Genomic DNA, 21060 nt, shown 5'->3' with positions numbered 1-21060 from the left:
CGTCCAGAGAGTGCTGGAGCGAATGTCTAATCTACACACGCCGCATGCGTGTTTACATGACAGGTGGAAAGATGTAGAAGAACCTCCACCTCTGCCAGATATCACATGTGGGTTCGCGAACTGGAAAGTAATGGCAGTGGTAATACACTGCATCTGCCATTCGCGAAACCGGTTTGCTACTGCTGTCAATGTACCTTGAGACTACTTTTGACACAGCTGTGTGCGATGGACTTTGCGATTGCAACTTATGCAACTTTGTCGTCCAGTACTTTTTGGTGTAGTAATTGCTCGCCAAATTCTACTCCCAAGTACTTACCATAGTGTTCCCAAGTATCTCTATTAGACTGAGTAGCATTTACAGTCTCTCGAGGCACAATAAGACAAAAATGTACTGTTATAACTTTGGCATAAAATTCGTACCCCAATGTCAATGTCACGGTTTGGTGGTTTGTGCCAACACGTTGACCATAACGGATAGTGTGGAGGACTTCGAGATTGGAGAATGAAACATAGCGGCACCACTACTTCTTTGCGATGTCTTTAATTTTCTTATCGTTTTCCAGTTTTTCTTACATTTTACTGGACCTGTATTAATACCGGTTTGTTTTGCCAGGTTTGTAGTCGCTAGTAAACCCATTCCACATGAACTATGCGCTCACCGCACTGGAGTGCACTCGAGCAACTGCGTACGTGCTGTTTGCCATGCACCATCGTTATTTACCTCACTTCACTTTCTGTCTGTGGGCCAGTGTGTGGACACTTGCATTTTCCGACCAGTCGGACGCATCGAGTTCGTTCACTATTTCGAAATAGAGAAAAGTTCCATCGAAACGAGCGCAATTCGTAGAAGGTTCCATCTGGCTGTATGTTTGTCCTCATCTGTGTCGATGGTAAAAGCTTCCCAACGCCCATGCCGTGTACATAACCGAAAACGTTTGAAACGCATCTGCTTGCCACATCTGTTGCTTGGCGTTCAGTTTATCTATTGCTGCTATATTGTTTTTCTTTTCTCTTTCTCCTCTTTTATTTTGTTTCAGGAGGTATACCTTTCTTTTGCCTACTTCCTAACACTAACTTAACACGTAAAACAATATTCGCCATAATCAAGTGAATATCAGAGAGACATCGTTTGAGTAGGGCAGTGTCACAGCTAATTTTCCGCGATGGGATGGAATTCGTTTACCAGTTTGTCTAACGTACCTAACAAATATCCAATCCAGCATCTGGATCACCTAACTGTGTGCGTTTAATCCAAACCGGGATCTCCTAAAGCGGCAATCTACCCTCAAAGATGACGTATTTTCACACTCAAGTAACAAATCTCAGATTATAGTAGTACGTTTACATATAGTTTGACCGTAGTCTTCATCTCAGCGGGCATCATGTTGACCCGCTGCGTAACTGTTCATCCACGATCGCGCACCTCGGATTGACATTTGTGTGTTTAGTGCGCCTAAATGTATGTAACTTTCACTCGGCGCTAGATCAATCACAGTACACAAACACACAAATGCAAGGTTTATCTGTAGAATATTTCTAAAGTTACGGCCCTTTTCCCACATTATCAAACGTTATTAAAACCGATTTTGCAATGTTTTTTCTTCTCTTTTTTCTCGTTTTCCACTTCCTTTGCAGGTGGTTGCTGTGGCTCCACGAAAAAGCGTACCATTGTAGGTGGTTGGGCATGGGCCTGGTGGCTAGTGACGGACGTTCAGCGGCTCTCGCTCGAGGTGATGACCCTCAATCCGATGTGCGAAATGGTCGAAACGGCTCAGGGTGTCCCATTGACCGTGACCGGTGTGGCACAGTGCAAGATCATGAAGGTATTTATGGTGGACGCTGATCTCCGGACCACGGAAAATCCGTGTCGGCGGTTCGGTTGTGTCCTATTTGTCATTCTTTTTGCCAGTTGTTTATTTTTTTTAAATACTTTGTAGCGTTATTTTTGTAGTACTTACCGTATGAATGAAATGTTTCACTTCACCCGTATAAAGTGAGCAGAGCCCTGGTAGCTGCTGTCCCAAAATCAAGCGCTGACATCTTTACTTTTGTTCATTTTTAGTCGCCGTTGTTTTGTTCCTGTTCCTGGAAATATTTTGTTCGATGTATTTATTTTTATTATATTTTGAACATTTTTATTAATTTTTTTGTTTCCAATCACAAGTACAGGTAGCTCGTGTAGCATGGCAGTAATTTTTCTTAAAATAATCTTTAACATCTTTATTAATATAAACAGCAACCAACTTCAAAGTTACGCTGCATTTTGATATCATTGCAGTATTTCTACTACATAAGTAACATTGTTTAGCTTAGTTTAAAATTGATTCAGTTCCCAACAGTTACCTTTTCCGTATTAGTTGCGCTCCTACGGCTGGACTGTTCAGCGCATTATCTGCATGACGAGTTGAGTAAGTGCATAGCTGCAATAGTTGCATACACTTAGCTAGAGCGATCTCGCTGCATTCCTCTTCGTTTCGGTACGAACTGATCGGTGTTACAGTAAGATTCGCATCCACATAATGTCTACTTTTCTTAATGATTTGTTTCAAAATTTCTTGTGACAAACGTGTACAGCTAAGAAACTACTTTTATGTATATTAGAGCATATGATACCACTTTACTCATTGCGTATTTGTAGTCTTAAGATAACCTTCCTCTTATCGATAGCAATTTACTGTCTGATTTTTATTTTAGATCAAAAGAGAAAATGTAAGTTTCTAGTTCATTCTACCTTTCTTGTGATGTGTCCTTAAGCACTCTAGTGTGTGATCACCATTGTAGCCACCGTGCCCAATTGAACCATATGTGTGTGTGTGTGTGTGTGTCGCTATTGTGCTGATTGATTGTGTACCTCGATGTAATAGGTGCTAATGCGTTCTCACACCACACGTACCTCCACACTGTCGATGCACGCATTATTATTTCCCTTTTCTATAGGATCGCTTTTCTGTTGGCCGCAATTAGGAACACTAAAATAAGTCCCATTTTACCAGCAACAAGGATTACCTTCAAATATGCTGCTTCTTGATGGAAACCAATGCCCTCATCGGAACATTCGTGCTCGGAATGTGCTTGCGTGTGGGTCTAACTTTGGGCGTACTGTTTTCTTTGCTACCCTTTCGATGGGCACTTACGCGTTCAGGAATGTGTGAATCTTTAGCGTCTGTAGAACCATCGACGCGAGGATTTTTTCTCAGTGGTTCGATTCTGTATTTCATGCCCGATCGCGATCCACACAGCCCGTTCGTTGCGTTCCCAAACCACACGGCGTACGGGTACTGTTTGAAGCTTCATCTGGAGTGGTTACCGAACTACGTCAACTTGACGCTCGTGTGCGATTGTCCGGAGAGTTTAGGCCATCCAATGCTGCAGCCGGATGTCCTGCCCGACCAGCAAAACGTTTCTTCGCAACCCTGGTCAACGATTCAACTGGTGTACGCGGTGCGGAACAAGTACGCAATCGTGTACGGGTGTCGCGACCATGGCAACGGTACCGTCTCGGAAGGCATCATCACTTTGGGGCGAACGTTGCGCAACTTCGAAGAATACATCAGCCTGTACCATTCGACGATTCACGCATCGTTCTGGCCGTACCACAAACGGCTGCTGGAAGATACCCATCGGCACAGGATGGACCACAGCAAGGCACTGGGTTGCAATTTCCGGCACGAGTTCTATCTATACCGAGGACTCACCAAATCTGACATCGTGCTGACGGTAGTGATCGGCATTATGGCGGCAAGCTTGGTGTTAAGTTTGTGTGCCAGAATTTGCTTCATTTATATGCGCGCCATTTGCAAAGATTTGTAGGAAATTTAACAAAAGAACGAATACCATTTCAAAAATATGAAAGAAATGCGCCAATTCAATATTCTAGCTTATTATTCGTATTTTATTACATCTGCACTGCGTGAAATGTAATCCCATGCTCGGGATGGTTGTGCTTGCCTCGTAGTCGTAGATAAATATGTTTCATTTATTTAATTTATATTGTGTACTTCATATTTAGTTCTTTTTTTCGTTTTACTGTTGTTTTTTTCTTTCTCTTTTTAGCTTCTCTTCGTAGCTGTTGTTGCTTTTCGAAATTATCTTAGCTTTTTATATATTATCCTTGTTTCATACATACTTATTTTATGATTTTTATATTTCCCTATATGTTGATTTTATATTTTTATAAGAAAAAGAAATGAAAAAGAAATTAACATCCTTATTCAGTCGGTTATCATTCATCGTGCTCCTCCCCTGCCCCCGTTCTCAATCCATTCCCGTCATTCCACTCCCGCGGAAAATCCCTTTTGTCATGCCAAACCTTCATGCTCCACTTCCCGAGCCCTGTTTCATTTCATCAAAACGCTCATCGCCAATATCCGTCACTATTTCCGTTTGGTTTCCTTTTTTCTCGACGAACTTTCTTTTACCCCACCTAGAGCTAGTGCTAGAGAGTAAACATACAAATACCCAACCCATCACCAGCGCATAGCGATCAGTTTACGAATTAGCGATGCTAGAACGGTTTTCGGTACTTTCTGATATACTTGGCTAGCGAGGAATGAACTTATGATTTGTGTGTTTTGTTTTTCTTCTTTCCATCTTTTTCCCCCATAGAAAACGTTCAAATCTCTAGTTCAAACATTCAAGCAGTCATCCTTAGAGTGAATGGCTTGATGAGACCGTATTAGCGTGCTTGCCTGAGGTTTTACGTTCGAATGTTTATTTTATTTCGTGTGACCATTCGCGTGCCATTGTGAGTTCCCTAGCGATTCAAGGTGTGTGTGTGTTGTATAGTTTTGTTATCGGTTTTCACTTTATCGTTTTTTTTTTTTGTTTAAGTTTACCTACCTTTAATAGACTTCTGATACGTTTCTGCAGTGTACCTCTATCGCTCCATAGAAAATGTCAACCGTTAGGGTTGCAAAAGCGTGCGTGTTGCAAATTTTATTAGTTCCCTTTCTTTGGTTTGTTATCATAAAACCATGAAACACGTTTGAATGAGATAGTTCTCTTTTTTTTGTTGTTCATACAAAAACATTTGGAATGATTTTTTCCCCGTTCTTTCTTCTAAGTGGTGTGCAGAAATTGCAACTAGTAACGATCAGCCATGGAATGCTTACATGTACATGTGAAATAAAAGATTCGTAAAACGTTTTGTTATCGTTTCGTTTCAAAGACATATCATTATGTGGAACGCATTGCAAAGAGAGAGAGAGAGAAAAAAAACACATATTCCAATGTAATCGATTTAAACACTTCCGTTACACAAGAGTTTTCTTTCGAACAATTTCGATTGCTATCACTTTGGCCCCCTTTTTTGCGCTCTCGCACGGTTAATTAAATCACCTGCCGTACACGAATGGAATAAACCCAAAATAAAACCTTTAACGATCATAGTGCCTGCCACTCTCACACAAAGCTGCCCAATGTTTGCAACATTTTGTTTGTGAATAAATCTTTTCGTTCAGTTATTGTCTTGCCTACTCGTTGGCCATTACAACGAGTTCTTAATGTTCACTTACACGAAGAATAAAATTCTCTTTTTTCTTAATATTTCATTGGCACATTCAAAATAGTTCCCGATCTGCCAGTTCGGTTGTGTTTGTGTGTGTGTGTTTGTGCACTAGAACATAGTTTTGAATCTTTCGATTTTTTTTAAATCCCATGTAATGCAAGCCACTGCGAATCGCATACGAAATGTACATTTAGTTTTCCATCCCTTAACAATTCGCGCGTCTTTAAAGAAACATCTTGATCGCGATCGATTAATAACCTCTTACCTCCGGGGTAACCCTGTCAAAACCGTATAGGATAGACCCTTACAAATCGCGCCAAACGGGCATCGCGACGGATAGCTGTTTCTCATCCCCGACTGTGGTTTTTCTTTCTCGTTTCATTTCTTCTTCTTATAGATGATGAACGTCTATTATTTTCACCATCAGGCCGACGAGCTGCTGGGTACGGCGAGCGAACAATTTTTGGGCAAATCTGTGAAGGAGATCAAGATGACAATCCTGCAAACGCTCGAAGGTCACTTGCGAGCCATTCTCGGTAAGTTTGTGGGCTGGTAATGGTAGGCCCAGTATATGCTTGAATGGGTACAGAAAAGGAAACAAATTTTACGATATGTTGTCAAAATTTAAATTCAAAAATTGATTATAAAATGTTCAAAGAAAACATTGTTTCTCATCCATTTATTTCACAAACAGTTCTATTTTTTTCTAACATTTCCTATTTTTAAATAACGAAAAAATGTTTGAGAATACCAAAAGAATTTCATATTTAGGAGCAATTCTCCCATTTTATTAGCCCTAATCGTTGTGAGAGGTCATGTTTAATCCCATGAGATTAATTTTTCACCTCGGATCTCGCGTCAATGAAGGTGGCGTGCGGTTTAATGCTTCCAATGTATTTATTCGGGATGTATGTGCCCTAATGAATTTCTCATCATTCCTCTTCTCCCATTTAATGCGTTTTCATGCTGTTGTGTCGCTTAGCATAAGAGAGCTCGAATGATCTTACATCCATCCATCAGAAAACAAAACAAAGCAACCCATGGACCAGCGGTGAAGCAAGCGTGTGGTGAAAATGGGAAGAAGTTAAATAAACAGTACAACTCAAAAAAAAGGGAAAAATTACCTTGAAGCTTCACCCAGTATCCCAATAGCTAAACGAAGTCACGGAAATGTCGGTCAGCCATCAGTCGGCAACGCAAATTCACGTCCGCCAGAAAGTGCAGAAATGTATAATTTGCGAAATTCTCCTTCTCTTCGTGTGGGTCCCAGTGTGTCTCGAGCTGATAACACTGCTTGGGCATATTTTTCCAGTGTGAACATATATTTAACACATGCTTTCTATTCTTGAAAAAATGATTACAGTTTTGTGAAAAGGGATATTCATTTAAGCCCACATTACTGTACTAGCTAATTTAAAGGGTTAGTTATTGGAAGGCATTTAGAAAATAATATTACTGTTTCATTTATAGAATCAATTATCCGTTGAATACGATTGTCACACAATTGTTCAAACTACAAGAACATATCCTTGCGGGACAAGGCTGATGCAACAATGCATTTAAAATATGTAAGCCACATGCTGTGCGGCGTGTGAATGAAGCATTCGCCACTGAAATAATTTTCTCACCGTGCCGGCTCACCAACATAGTTCACTCATTCAATCTCATCAAGCCTGCTCACTGCGGTTGTCAAATACAGGGTTGAAAGAGAACAAGTAAATTGTGACAACTAATTTCTGTCTCATAATTCTAACGAGTTTTGCTATCTAAAAATTCGAACAATTTGTAATAATTTGGGGTGTTAAGTTCCTAATGAAGAATACCAAAATGTATAAAATAACGAAAAAAAAGTGACTGATAACTAACTCAAACTTTTAAATATTTTTACTTTGAATCAGTCCTGTGTTTAACATCAGTCAACGGCACAAAATTAAAATTATGTTTAAGAGAGTACCGCAATATTTGACTATATTTGCCAATTCAACTAAATTGGATGCATTATTCCTTAAACAAACCAAGTATTGATCTGAGGAAAAAGAAAAAAAAGTAGTTTTCTCAATTTAATTCTAAGAAACATTTTTTATGTCAATAATTCAATGCTCAAACCCAGTTTTTGGATTTCAACTCGTGAGACTTTTGGGTAAAGCGCTTTATAAATTGCTCAAACAAACTTGGAAATGTAATTGCTCCGGGACAAAATGTTTCTTGCCAACCCTGCAAACGCTGCAAGCGAGACGGTGAAATGCGCGCCAACCGACGGTCATTGGGGCTTTCGAACCAGACTCGTACTAACCGTCACCACGGGCGCGTCATTCATACCGTCCAGCATTAAGTGGCGTGATAAGTGTGAATTTCGAACCAGGTTCACTTCTCAGAGCCAACGAAAACAAGTACCTTCCAGTTGCGTCCAATCGGACACATCAGCAACACTATTGTTTACGCATTACCATCGTGCGTCATCGAGTGTACTTTTTTTGTGTGTAGAGAATATTGTTGCTCTTCGTTTGGGATTTCATTTCCTTTTTAATCGTAATACGAACTGTGATTCAAACGGTTACGAAAGTGTGAACTAACGCGTAGTGGCGAACTGTTTTAAAAGATGAAAGCAAATCTTCACGTGACACCAGTGTTGTGCAGTGCTGTTGGGTGATAATGAAATCTAAATCGTTGTGCCAAAAATATGCCGGAGTTTTGTTAAGAATAGCGAGAGACTTTTTGAAACAAATGATAGCAATATTTAGCATAGTGTTAATCGGGTACCTTGCCTCGCTAAAAGATCATTCGTTCACAAGGTTCCTTGCAAACGTTGGTGGTCTTAAGTAGAAATTGATTATGCATTAAGCTATTGGTAATTTATAGCTACTTACCGGTACAGGTTTACATTGAGTTATTGAGGACGTCCACTGCACTGCCACTGCCATTTGCCACTCCATAGCCTGAAGTGTGCTCTACTCTACTTTGTAAAGTAAGCCTTTCATTCAAATGGCAAAATTGCTTTGCACGAGGACTAACCCCACCCGTCTTTATCTAGTGTCGCTCACCGTCGTCTTGCAGTCCTTTACATTACCCCTTCGCTACTCGGCGTTAGAACTGACCGTCAAGTCACGTTGGAATATCTATTTTCATCCAGTGAATGACGGGTCTGGTATTGATTTTTTGCACATGGTTTGCAAACAACATTCGATAGAGTGACCTCCTGTTGCATGCTTGAGGTACTTTCCTTGCAATAGTTCCGATACGCAAACAAATATGTTGCCAAAACGACGAAGCGTACCTTCGGGGTTACCGTGAGTTCTACCCTGAAGGTAAAAACATGCAGAACCTGCGGACCATGATGACGGTCTTCAGCTATCCACGCGCTTGTTTAATTGCAATACAGATAGCGCAGTTTTACCTGACGAACGTTAACGTTCCTTCCGCGTGTGCTGATAAGACTAGCGTCAAATCTTGCACCAGAATCAACCATCAACGACGATTTTTCCACGGCAGTTATTGACATTATCGTGTGATAAGCAATGCTGCGGTGTGTTATTTAAAGCACTGAAGAAGAACCCTCGATTGCTATCATTGTTGCGTGATAGGGAAAAGATTTAAATGTAATGTGTGGTTCCCTTTTTCTTGGCCAGCTTCGATGTGAATCTTTGAAATTTGAACGATTTGATTGCATTGTAACTTCCAGCCTTCTTTGTCGAAGATCAGATGGAAGAAGTATTTGTGTTTGTGCCTTTGGGGAAGGAAGTACATTTCCTTGAGTTGATTACGCTTCCGCGTGGAGGGTGGTAACTGGTATTGAAAAAGGGTGATTTGTTCTTGCTCTGAACGCAACGGTGCACCATTCGGAATCGATACTGTTCAGCCGGCTGCGGTTCATCGTGATCTTGAAGGTTACCCGTGTCGTTTCCTTGTCGAAGAGCGGTGCATTTTGCAGTTTCAGTGCCATTTGAATTGCAGCACATCGTGCAGCAAGTATTGTTTGTCGCTTTGCTATGGTGTAGTGAAGCGATTTAAGCAGAAGGTTTTGTTTGTTGTGATCAATATAGCCTCATATTAATCTCAGCCCCTTTACCGTCGATTGCAATGCGAAACGAGAAGTTTAATTTCCTTCACATTTACCCTACAATGTTTTGTAATCAACAGTTAAGTGATAGTGAAGTTTTTTGTTTATACGCGCGCACAATCTCTATTACACACAACCTTGAGTGAATCGCAACTTAGCGATAAGAACTTACGTACAGTGTAGTTTAGTGCGAAAATCGAATTAAAACAAAAACTAAACTTACGCCACGAAAATAGTGGCGAGAGAGCGGTGGTGAAGTCAAGGACGCAATCATTGAAACACAGATAACGAACGTGCACAGATGGGATTCGTCTGGATGGGTATGCTGCAGCTGGGCATGATCTTTGGCGCTACGTACGGTATTGTTAAAAGGTAATAAAACGTGTAACTGCTTACATCCCTCCTGTGGACATCTATTTGAATTGTCTCTATGCTACTTTGTAGTAGAATGTGACGTTCGTCATTTCGGCGTCATGTGTCGGTGGTCACTTCACTTGCACAACAACTGCACCAAGGGCAATAGAATAAATTCCCCCCCAATTATATCGTGCGTTGCTCTATCGTGCTACTGGTTTAAACAGACCTGTACAGTTCATTATGTATTGCCGGCATACCGTGACCGTTTGCTGGGAGGTGATGATCATTCAAGTTCATATTAATTGAGGACATTGTGTTGGCATTCTGGCAATAACAGTATCGTTAATTTAGATCATTGATTTTTGTAGTGATAGTATACTAGTGCCGCTTTAAAGTTAGCTTTTTAGTTCTAGCTTACAGGCTTATGATATAACAGCTACTGTTGAATAGTTTGTCAACAATGTTTCTTTATTAGACTGGTTTGGCGGAAGTGGAATCATTCCGCATCTCTCTGAGTTCAGTCTATTTTTATTTGCATCAAATGCAGAAAAAGGCCAGACTTCGCTTCATAAAATCGTAAAGTCTGTATTACCTGACCATATCAAGAGAATCCGAAAGACATGGGCTGAATCCGAATCGGCATCCTGTAGCAAAGGCTTTGTGCTGTGATCTTTCATCACAGAAAATTTTTATTTATTTATTCAACAGAAAATCTGCCAGACCGTATATCTTATAGACTATACTTAGACACTAATAGTTCAACAATTTTTATACTAACATCATCACAGAAAATATTATAAACTAATCATTTTGAAGAAACTTGCAACAAGTTAAAAAAGACTCCGTGATAGTGGTTTCCTTTTCTAATAATAGATAATCAGGGAATTGTGAGAAAATAACAGAAATTTATAACAGAGTAATTGAACCGTTTCAATCAACTTTTTCACCAACAGGAACGCTTACAGTCGAGGAGGTGTACAAAGACCGCGACCAATTCGCGGCACTGGTGCGCGAGGTCGCGGCCCCTGACGTCGGCAGGATGGGCATCGAGATATTGTCCTTTACGATCAAGGACGTGTACGACGATGTCCAGTATCTGCAGTCGCTCGGCAAGGCACAGACGGCGAGCGTCAAGCGTGACGCGGATGCGGGTGTTGCCGAGGCTAATCGTGATGCCGGCATTCGGGAAGCGGAATGCGAAAAGAGCGCAATGGACGTAAAGTACTCAACCGACACGAAGATCGAGGACAACGCGCGCATGTACAAGCTGCAGAAGGCAAACTTTGATCAGGAAATCAACACTGCGGTAATTTTCCTCTACACAACGCTTTCCGCTAAGTTGAACACTTTTTAATGTATTGCGTTCCTTTACCGTTCCTTTACAGAAAGCTGAATCGCAGCTCGCTTACGAACTGCAGGCGGCCAAGATCCGTCAGCGCATCCGTAATGAGGAAATTCAAATCGACATCGTGGAGCGCCGCAAGCAGATCGAGATCGAAACTCAGGAAATCAATCGAAAGGACTGCGAACTGTCCGCCACCGTAAAGCTGCCAGCCGAGGCGGAGAGCTACCGTGTGCAAACGATCGCCGAGGGTAAGCGCACGCAAACGGTCGAAACTGCGCGTGCGGAGGCAGAGCGCATCAAGAAGATCGGTTCGGCGGAAGCGTACGCCATCGAGCAGGTCGGCAAAGCGGAAGCGGAGCGGATGCGCATGAAGGCGAACGTGTACAAGATGTACGGTGATGCAGCCATCATGAATATCGTACTCGAATCACTGCCTAAGGTATGTGCCGCAGCACACATCAAACATTCGCAACAAACGAATGATAAGCGATTCTAATGCATTTTGGTCTGTTTTTATTTATTTTAGATTGCGGCGGAAGTTGCGGCTCCGTTGGCAAAGACCGAAGAGATCGTACTGATCGGTGGAAACGATCAAACGACGGGCGATGTGACGCGTCTCGTTGGACAGCTGCCTCCAGCCATCAATGCCCTAACCGGAGTCGATCTATCGAAGGTGCTGGGAAAGATACCCGGCGCAAAAGCATAATCAGACATCGGCGGTGCATCTTCGTAACGTGTGAAACCGCATAATAACGTAACACACACGGATCTAGACGACAAAAGTACACGAACCAGCGAACTTACACACACTATTAGTCATGCAGAGACAGGGCTTCTTCAGGCCACCGAAACAAACAGATGGGAAGTGTGGAAGTAAAACGAACGATTTATTTTTTATTTCGATACCGTACACAAAATCGACCCGTCAGCCTAACGTCACAATCGATGGATATTCCGAATGATATTCTAATTCAACAGGCATTATTTTGCTGCATTAATCACTGCATAGTTTGTCTTTATTAGTTTTTGCTTCATGGTTATGGGTTATAAGTTTTTTCTTTGCGTTAAGTGTTATTTAGCTCTAGTATTGGGCGAGTTTCATAGAACGCCCAATGATGCGTTCTTCAATCTGAGCTTGTACGGGGAGTGTGAAGTAATGTCATTCTTGATAAGTCAATATTTGATTGACATTTTGAGCAGTTTTTGCTTACAGGATGTTCTAGTTTTCGATTGAAATTTTTTCCCACTGACATTCCTGTCTTCCTGGACGATAATTACCAATTTTCCTAAATAGTGAGTCCTGTTTTAGCTGAATACTTCCCCAAACACATTATATTGTAAACTCTATTTGATTACAATCAATCTTGAGGGTGGGTAGTGCTTCATCAACCTCTTCTCAAATGCCATCCTCAGATTGCATATAGGTGTATTCAATTACTGTAGAAAAAATGACATTATTTCCACAGTCCTCCCTATGATTATTTCATGTTCTTTCTGTATTACATGCTTTACACGCTGCCAGTTATATTTTGCAGTAAAATCATATATCAAACTACTGTTTAGTTTTTTTCGGATGTGGGTTTTGATTGTTTCTATGTTATAAATCACATTTATTGGATTATACTACACTAACACGAAAGATTTCACCAACAACATCGATTTCATGATCGCATTATGATCGTTCCACGGGGCGGCGCATGCCACGTTGAAGAAATTGTTCAGCCGGAAACGTTGTTAACAACAAAAACGTAGCATTTTCTTCGTTAACTGCTTAACCTAATCTCACTTTTGGTGCTTTTTATTGTTTTAATGTTTGATAACAAAAGAAAAAACCGAAAACACCAAAGCAAAGCATTATCTCTTTATAACGATCGAGGAACGATTCATAAACGCACGACAAAAGTGTCCCAAAAACAAAAGCACGAACATCGCGAAGCAAATGGTAAATGCATACGGTTCGAGTCATACGCAAATAAAACAAAGATGGGTTTTAGATCTAATTCTGATGGAAAGTCGGACGTGAGGCAAATGGAAAGCAAAAACGTTTAGTACCATTTATAAAACACTTTCGAGTGACATTTTTAGGCGAATTCATTATCTGTTTTCTAGCTACATTTTTATAAAACGATTTACGCGTAAATTGAGTCAAAGAGCGATGACGGCCGTTTAGAAATGGTACACAAATTCAAATTGGATTACAAATTTAAACCGCTGTAGGATGCTGCTTTTCTTTGCCTTTTCGGGTACATAGTAAAGAAGAATACTATAGCGAACTTCTAGATAAGAATGCCGAGAGAACGCCGTGCAAATCTTTCTTAAGAAACTAAAACCATCTACACACGTCTTACAATTGTCCAAATTGCTGTAAAGTGTCCAAACGCAGGTTGCCTATCAATGTCTTGGTTGCTTTAAATGGTACCGGTGTAACAATGAATAGAGATAACAAACCATATTTACTAGCAAATCCGGAGTGAACCGATACTGTACTCCTTAAAAACAACCCTACGTTCGTCCCGTGGTGGTAAACAGGAACAAAATACACACGAAACACTACTTACATCTGTATAAATCCATACTATCGCGTGCAAGTAGCAAAACGAAACACACCACAAACAAATACAAAGAAAAATAACAAAACCTCGATCTAGACAATGTACCATATATGAAGTGAAACAAAACATTTTTCCTCTTCCACCATTCGCACCTGAACATCTAAATGCGCTTCGTAAGATTCCTAGCTCCTAAAAATCAAAATTATATAGCATTTCGGTGAGGAGATTAGAAAATCACAAACTCAAAACGTACATCCCTTCCTGCCTGGTTCCGCTTGTTTCACTTTCATTCCTTCTAGGCGAAAAGAAAACGATTAAGAACTAGTGGAACAAATTCACGTAACAAAGCGAATACAAAACAAGAAAAACAGTAGTAAACATAGCGAAAGAAGAAAGAAGCGTAAATATATTCTATCGAAACAAAAAAAAGTGTTGTAAAAGAAAGCACTTGAAAACATTAACAACAAAAGAACAAACTCACAGAGAAAAAAACGTGGGGGAAGTGTATTGCAGAACAAGAAAACAAAAAAATAGCAGCTAGCAGTAGAAGAAAAAACACACAAACAGAAGCAGAAGGAGAAGTAACAAAGAGAAAACAAAACTTACACAGAAAAAGAAAATCAGAAAAGTGTATATTTTTTATACTCCTTATATAAAGACGGTGTGTTTATTGAGTGGAGAAGCCAAAAGAGGCGAACAAAACCGAGCAGGAAGGCCAACACAACAAACAAACAAACAAAGAAGTAAATAGCAAAACAAAACAATATAACACAACAACAACAGGTCGGTGTAGCAAAACCAAAATTACACAGAGTGTAGGCTGTTTTGAGATAGAACATGATAGAAATGATTGAAGTACGATGCCATACAAACACACTCCATTCATTCATGCATTATACAGTGCTTGATAAAGTAAAGTAGCGTATGAAAGTAGGAAATCGAACATTAAGAAAACGATTCAGTGTGTCGCTAGTAGTGTTTGGGAATACGAACGTCGCATTCGTATTAAATGACGAAATGACACACACTCACAACTACAACATCGTGTTGGAAATTTCTTGTTTTTTCATATGTTTTGTTTGAATAGTTTTGCACTAAGGGCAGCTAGGGGGCCTCTGTGCCGATTTGTTCTGTACAACCCCACACACAGCCGAGGAAAGTGTGTGTATTCTTACGATTGCATTTAATGAGCAAATAGCCAAAAGCTCAATAGGATATCTCAATAGATGACGGTGTACCCTCCAGAACACGCCCACGTTCATTTCGTTGTCACACCTCGTTAGTCAGCCTTCGTTTTGCTAAGTAATAATGCGTAAAATGAGAACATGTAAAGTGCTTGTGTAAAGAGAAGAAAAAACTGCAGTAAATCGAACAGTAAGCGACAAAGTAAAACCGATAACTTTAAAAACATGTTACCACGAAAGGAACGGAACATCACGAAAAAAAAAACAAAGGAAAAAAGAAGTGAAAACAAGAAAAGAAAACAACAGAAAAGCGATCGCTTAAAACCAAACAAACAAGCAAGCAACCTTCTGGTGGTTCGAATAACAGAAAAGGCGGTAACATCGTAACAAGAAAAATATATAAATATAGCAACAAAAAGAATAAGGGCGACATTATGAACCACGTTCAAGCGTTAGTATAACGACAGGAAGCAGCAAAACATGAAAAAATTAAAAAAAAAACAACCACATGCATAAGCAACACAATGTTCTAACACAATTTATATAATTTTTCACGTAAAAAGTAATCGTAATCTAGCACCATTAAGAGCACGCGAACAACAGACGAAGCAAAACAGTGAAACAGTGTTGTTATGGAGCCGTAATTTGAACAACACCACAAGAGCAGATCACTAGCGTGCACCAACTCACCACCTTCTGTATTCGCTCGTGTACTCGTCAACTCGTTTAAATGTGTGTGATGTGAGCTGTCTATTGTCTCATTTAATAACTGATTGTTTGTTTCTGAGTATGTGAATATTTAACACTAAAATCACGTTACAAACACCGGAAGCGTGAACCGATTTCTTCCTTTAAAAACATTGTTCTGTGTCCTGCCACACTCACGCCTACAATTACCATGTTCATGTAACAACAACGTCTAACAGAAGGGCCGCCGCGCAATTGTTTTTTTTTTTCCTTTCATTGAGACATAAAATTGATAAAGTTTGGTAAAAATATATTATACATTGAATACACACACACACAAACCCTTACAAAATGCCTTTTAATAGGTTAACAAGACGAAGGATAACAAATATGAAAAGCACGAACGGAAGAAGTGTCCAACAGGCACTGCTCCGGTCGTGTGTGCGTACAAATTAAAGCAAGAAATTGTTCCCCTTAAAAAGCAACTAAACTACACTATCTCTCTCCTTCTTTCTCTCTCTCTCTCTCTATCTCTCTTTAGGCTAGAAAAAGCTCCGACTCATTAGTAATCTCGAACTAGTATCATGTAATATTAACGCTTCGGGATGCGCAATCCGGCAGCGTGTAATGTGTATGCGTCTTTTGTTTCTTTGCGATCGGCCACCCACACCCCCCTCCACCTCCTCCTCGCATGTAAGGAACCCTTGGTGACCTGGTGGAATGCATAGAGAGTAGGCAATCGGTATTATTGGCCAGTAATGTAAGACCGCGAAACCACTATCGAACGTTCCGTAGCGGACTTAATAAAACAGTCACCAAACAAAACAAAAACGTGGTGCGCAAACAACCACGAACCAACAACAAAACCACAGCGACACACACACACAAACAAACCATTAGCCGACATGCGCGTGTATATGATGAAGATGATGATGTTTCTGATTTCAATAAAGTATAACTGAAAGCGATCAATAAATGTGAACCTAATCGGGTGTTTTCTTTACTGTATCACTTTAAGATAATAATATTCTTTTAATTTCATAATGTTAATGAGACTGTTCCATTGTTAATCCATCCATTGTTCCATGCTAATTCCAATGTGGCAAGCGCGAGCCAAGTATTGCAATGGTCGATCACTATCCCTGAAAGAAAATCAACAATAAAACTAAACAAGGTTTGTATTATTTTATTTGTGTGTATTTTTTCAATTCCATTACATTTTGATCATACGGCCCTCGGCCGTCATAATGGAAATATAAATAAATTTTTTTTTCAATTCCACATCCATTTAAAATGAATTGAATTTAATTAATCATTTTCGTAAAAAAGAGAAAAAGTGAAATTAAAGTTCGTTGTCTGATGCCATTTCCGCTCGTTGAAGTCTCTCCCGTTGAATCGTGCCCGATTTCGGCGCGCTCAAAATGTCCCGTCGGAATCGACCGAAAATGCTTCAGAAACGATGGAATTTTTGGTTTCTGACACCAAGAGAGCATGATCAACGAAGAGCTAGCACAAATTTCCGTACCAACCGGCCGCATTTCATATAGCTGTACCCTTCCCTCTAGTGATCATAGCGCTTGATCCGTCGACTGATCTTTCCTCTCTTTCCGTTCGTCCAAATGTGCTAGCACCTTAATATGACTCCATCCAAGTTCATTTTTATGGAAATAACAATAAGGAGTATTGAAATCATATATTTATGCATGGAATCCTTCTAAACTCCTGGAAACTCCATTACGACAAGAGATATAATTATTGCGAAATAACCGAACAACAAACAATACATAATGTCTTCGGAAATAGTGACACTGCACATTTCCTACTGCTAATAATTAAAAAACTTAACTGCTGTTCAGTTTTGAGACGCACTGTAGGAACTGGATGCATGAAATGAGACGGAGGATTATCCCCACAGTACCTGAGCTATTTACTCTACCGATCGCTCTCCCTGGTTTGATAGTATGTGTAATTAATAGCCAATCGTAGAAGATCTCTCATTCTGATGATTGATCAATACCATCAAAGCGAATGATAACGTGAGTATGCGATATCAATATGTTATGTACAAACATGGCGGAGCCTCAAGCGGATCAGATTGATGATATCTCCTTTCATGGATGCTCTCTTGGTGTCAGAAATCACAAAACCGTTCGCTTTTTGGTAGCTCCGATCGCGCATGCGCGGAGACTTCGACGAAAGGAAAAGCGCTTCAAAATAATGTGCAATGGCGACTGAGATGACCGTGTGCTCTGCTAGCTTTTGTGTGGTGGACATTAAATACTTACGGTGATTAATTCTTTCCATTTTGCTCTCTGTTGTCCCCCAACAAAGATTGTCATCAAGAAGAAGAATAACCATGTGGGAATGTGGGAATGTGGGAGACAAACAGTACCGCGAGTCAATCTGCTGATATATGTGATATGTGATATTAACATCTACTGTACTGCTCTTTATCCGTATCGTCGTATGCTGAGCGGTGTCCACGTCCTTCGGGCACCGGCAAAGCTCAGCTCGTCCGTGTATTCATGCAAACTATATACTCAGCATAAAACCGCATGCAATTATGAGGCGCGATCTGTATCTGCTGGTGGCGACGCTTTCTTCTAAACGCGACAGTGTTGTTGTGTGTTTATTAAAACTTTATTTAAAAGAATAAATAGTTTGATCTTCGCATTCGTGGTTGAGTTGAGAAAAGGGATGATATGGGCACACCTAAAAGCGCGTATTGTCGAGCATCCTAATGAAATAGGCCACCTTATTCTGCGGCACATGGTAGTTGTGGATCCAGCAACTGCCCTTTCGCAACGACTCGACGATATCGTTCTTCCACACACCCTGTGGTAGATAAACTGCAAGCGACACAGAAGACAATGCATTAGTACAAGCTTACTTCCCTTTGTCACTTTCACTTTCAACACAACTTCACGAACTGTCTCATCACGTTCCAGCACAGCAGCCACTAACATCCGATCGCCGATCGAGAAATCATCGTGGATGAGAGGAAAATCGACCAAGAATGCTTCGATTTCGTAAGCATCCAGTCATAATCGCATCAAAGCATCCATTGGCAGCACTATTGGCAGTTGCACATCACCTGAGCAAACTACATGCTGGTCCTCAAATGCTGCTTACATCGTTGCGACAACGATTCTGGATCATTGGAGGTTGCAATTTATGCAAGTCTGTCTACCACCAACCACCACTCATAAAACAAAGGATCGCTGACCTGCCGACGTCGAGAGTTTCACCGACAAGACCGTTTTCAGTGTGCGGTGTTGATTACGATGGGCCAATTTTTCTAAAATCACCCATTCGCACCAGAAGTCCCACTAAAGCATATATCGCGATATTCGTATGCTTTTCAACGCGAGCGGTTCATATAGAATTGGAAATCGATTTAACCACAACAGCATTTTTGGGAGCACTACGTTGATTAGTTTCACGCCGCGGAAGGATAAGGGAACTACACTCAGACAATGCAACTACGTTGAAAGGAGCGTCACACGAGCATTTATAAGATGCTTAAATGCGATGAAGATGATCGAGATGCATTATTTGATTGGTGCGCGACGAATGAGATGAAATGGAATTTCATTCCTCCACGAGCACCTCACTTTGGAGGTCTGAGGGAAGCAGCGGTGAAGGCAGCTAAAAAAAACACAATATTAGAACCATCGGAACAACGAACATCACACAGGAGAATGTGCTTACCTTGCTTGCACAAGTAGAACTATGTTTAAATTCCCGACCGATCACTCATCTATCTGACGAGCCGTCGGATTTGGAACCTCCTAACACCGGGACACTTTCTAATCGGTAGCAACATGCAAGCGGTGGTACCAGACGTCAGCTACACCGGTATACCCGGCAACCGCTTGAAGGAATATCAGCCAGTGCAGAAGCACATGAGAACCATATGGGCTAGATGGTATCCGGAATACCTTCAGCAATTGCAAGCGCGAGCCAAGTATTGCAATGGTCAATCAGTATCCCTGAAAGAAAATCAACTGGTGATCATCAAAAAAGACAACATGCATCCTACCTTGAGGGGCCTACGCCAATGGGGCGTATTATTTCGGTTCATCCTGGCAAGGACGGAATAGGCCGCGTAGTGACGTTGCGCACAGCATCGGGTAAACACATCGTACGCGCAGCAAACCGGTTGGCAATGTTACCCAATCCAAGTGTGCTCAGCAATTTGGATAGGAAGATTGGCACTGGCACTGAATAGCATGCAGCAACAAATCATGTTTACGTTTGTTTGCTTTCATAGTGGGCAGTGAAGGCACATACCCATATATACCCATAAATTCAATACTTAGATCGGAGTTCCTTCTGTGGTGGCCGGAATGTGAGAATTAAGGCAAATAAAAGAACATTTCTCTCACAATCCTATCAAACGCATTAGAGTGCGGGGGACAAGGCAAAACGGATCCTGCATCTCTTTCGTATTTTGCGCCGTTCCGTCCGTCGAAAATGCTTCAGAAACGATGAAATTTTTGGTTTCTGACACCAAGAGAGCATGATCAACGAAGAGATAGCACAAATTTCCGTACCAGATTGTAGCATTTCATATAGCTGTACCCTTCCCTCCAGTGATCATAGCGCTTGATCCGTCGACTGATCTTTCCTCTCTTTCCGTTCGTCCAAATGTGCTAGCACCTTAAAATGACTCTAACCAAGTTCATTTTTATGGAAATAACAATAAGGAGTATTGAAATCGTATATTTATGCATGGAATCCTTTTAAACCCCCGGAAACTCCACGATGACAAGAGATATAATTATTGCGAAATAACCGAACAACAAACAATACATAATGTCTTCGGAAATAGTGGCACTGCACATTTCCTACTGCTAATAATTAAAAAACTGAACTGCTGTTCAGTTTTGGGACGCACTGTAGAAACTGGATGGATGAAATGAGACGGAGGATTCTCCCCACAGTACCTGAGCTATTTACTCTATCGATCGCTCTCCCTGGTTTGATAGAATGTGTAACTAACAGCCAATCGTAGAAGATCTCTCATTCTGATGATTGATCAATACCATCAAAGCGAATGATAACGTGAGTATGCGATATCAATATGTTATGTACAAACATGGCGGAGCCTTGTGCGGATCAGATTGATGTTATCTCCTGTCGTGGATGCTCTCTTGGTGTCAGAAATCACAAAACCGGTCGCTTTTTGGTGGCTCCGATCGCATGCGCGGAGAGACTTCGACGAAAGGAAAAGCGCTTCAAAATAATATGCAATGATGACTGAGATGATCGTGTGCTCTGCTAGCTTTTGTGAGGTGGACATTAAATACTTACGGTATTAAATACATTACAAAAGGTATTTTATTAAATACTTAAATACACTTAATTCT

The 21060-nt window shown here is 40.8% G+C and overlaps 1 protein-coding gene across 3 annotated transcripts in view; it reads left to right on the top strand.

Moving 5' to 3' along the window:
- The window catches only part of LOC128310036 (flotillin-2), a 141154-nt gene extending 125581 nt beyond the window's left edge, over positions 1-15573 (top strand). The window contains exons 3-7 of one of the 3 annotated variants that reach the window (XM_053046571.1): positions 1636-1823; positions 5934-6042; positions 10874-11226; positions 11306-11704; positions 11792-15573. In XM_053046571.1, the coding sequence (XP_052902531.1) occupies positions 1636-1823; positions 5934-6042; positions 10874-11226; positions 11306-11704; positions 11792-11971 (1229 nt within the window). In that variant the 3' untranslated portion in view covers positions 11972-15573. Of the gene's footprint in view, positions 1-1635; positions 1824-5903; positions 6043-7935; positions 7983-9643; positions 9936-10873; positions 11227-11305; positions 11705-11791 lie in introns of those variants that run through there. The other 2 variants (XM_053046570.1, XM_053046572.1) reach the window with 2 other exon arrangements.
- The last annotated feature ends 5487 nt before the right edge of the window (positions 15574-21060 follow it).

The sequence above is a fragment of the Anopheles moucheti genome, chromosome 2, assembly GCF_943734755.1.
Source record: "Anopheles moucheti chromosome 2, idAnoMoucSN_F20_07, whole genome shotgun sequence".
Classification (NCBI taxonomy): Eukaryota; Metazoa; Arthropoda; class Insecta; order Diptera; family Culicidae; genus Anopheles; species Anopheles moucheti.
The sequence above is the reverse complement of the archived record's forward strand: the minus strand, read 5'-3'. Positions and strand labels throughout refer to the sequence as shown.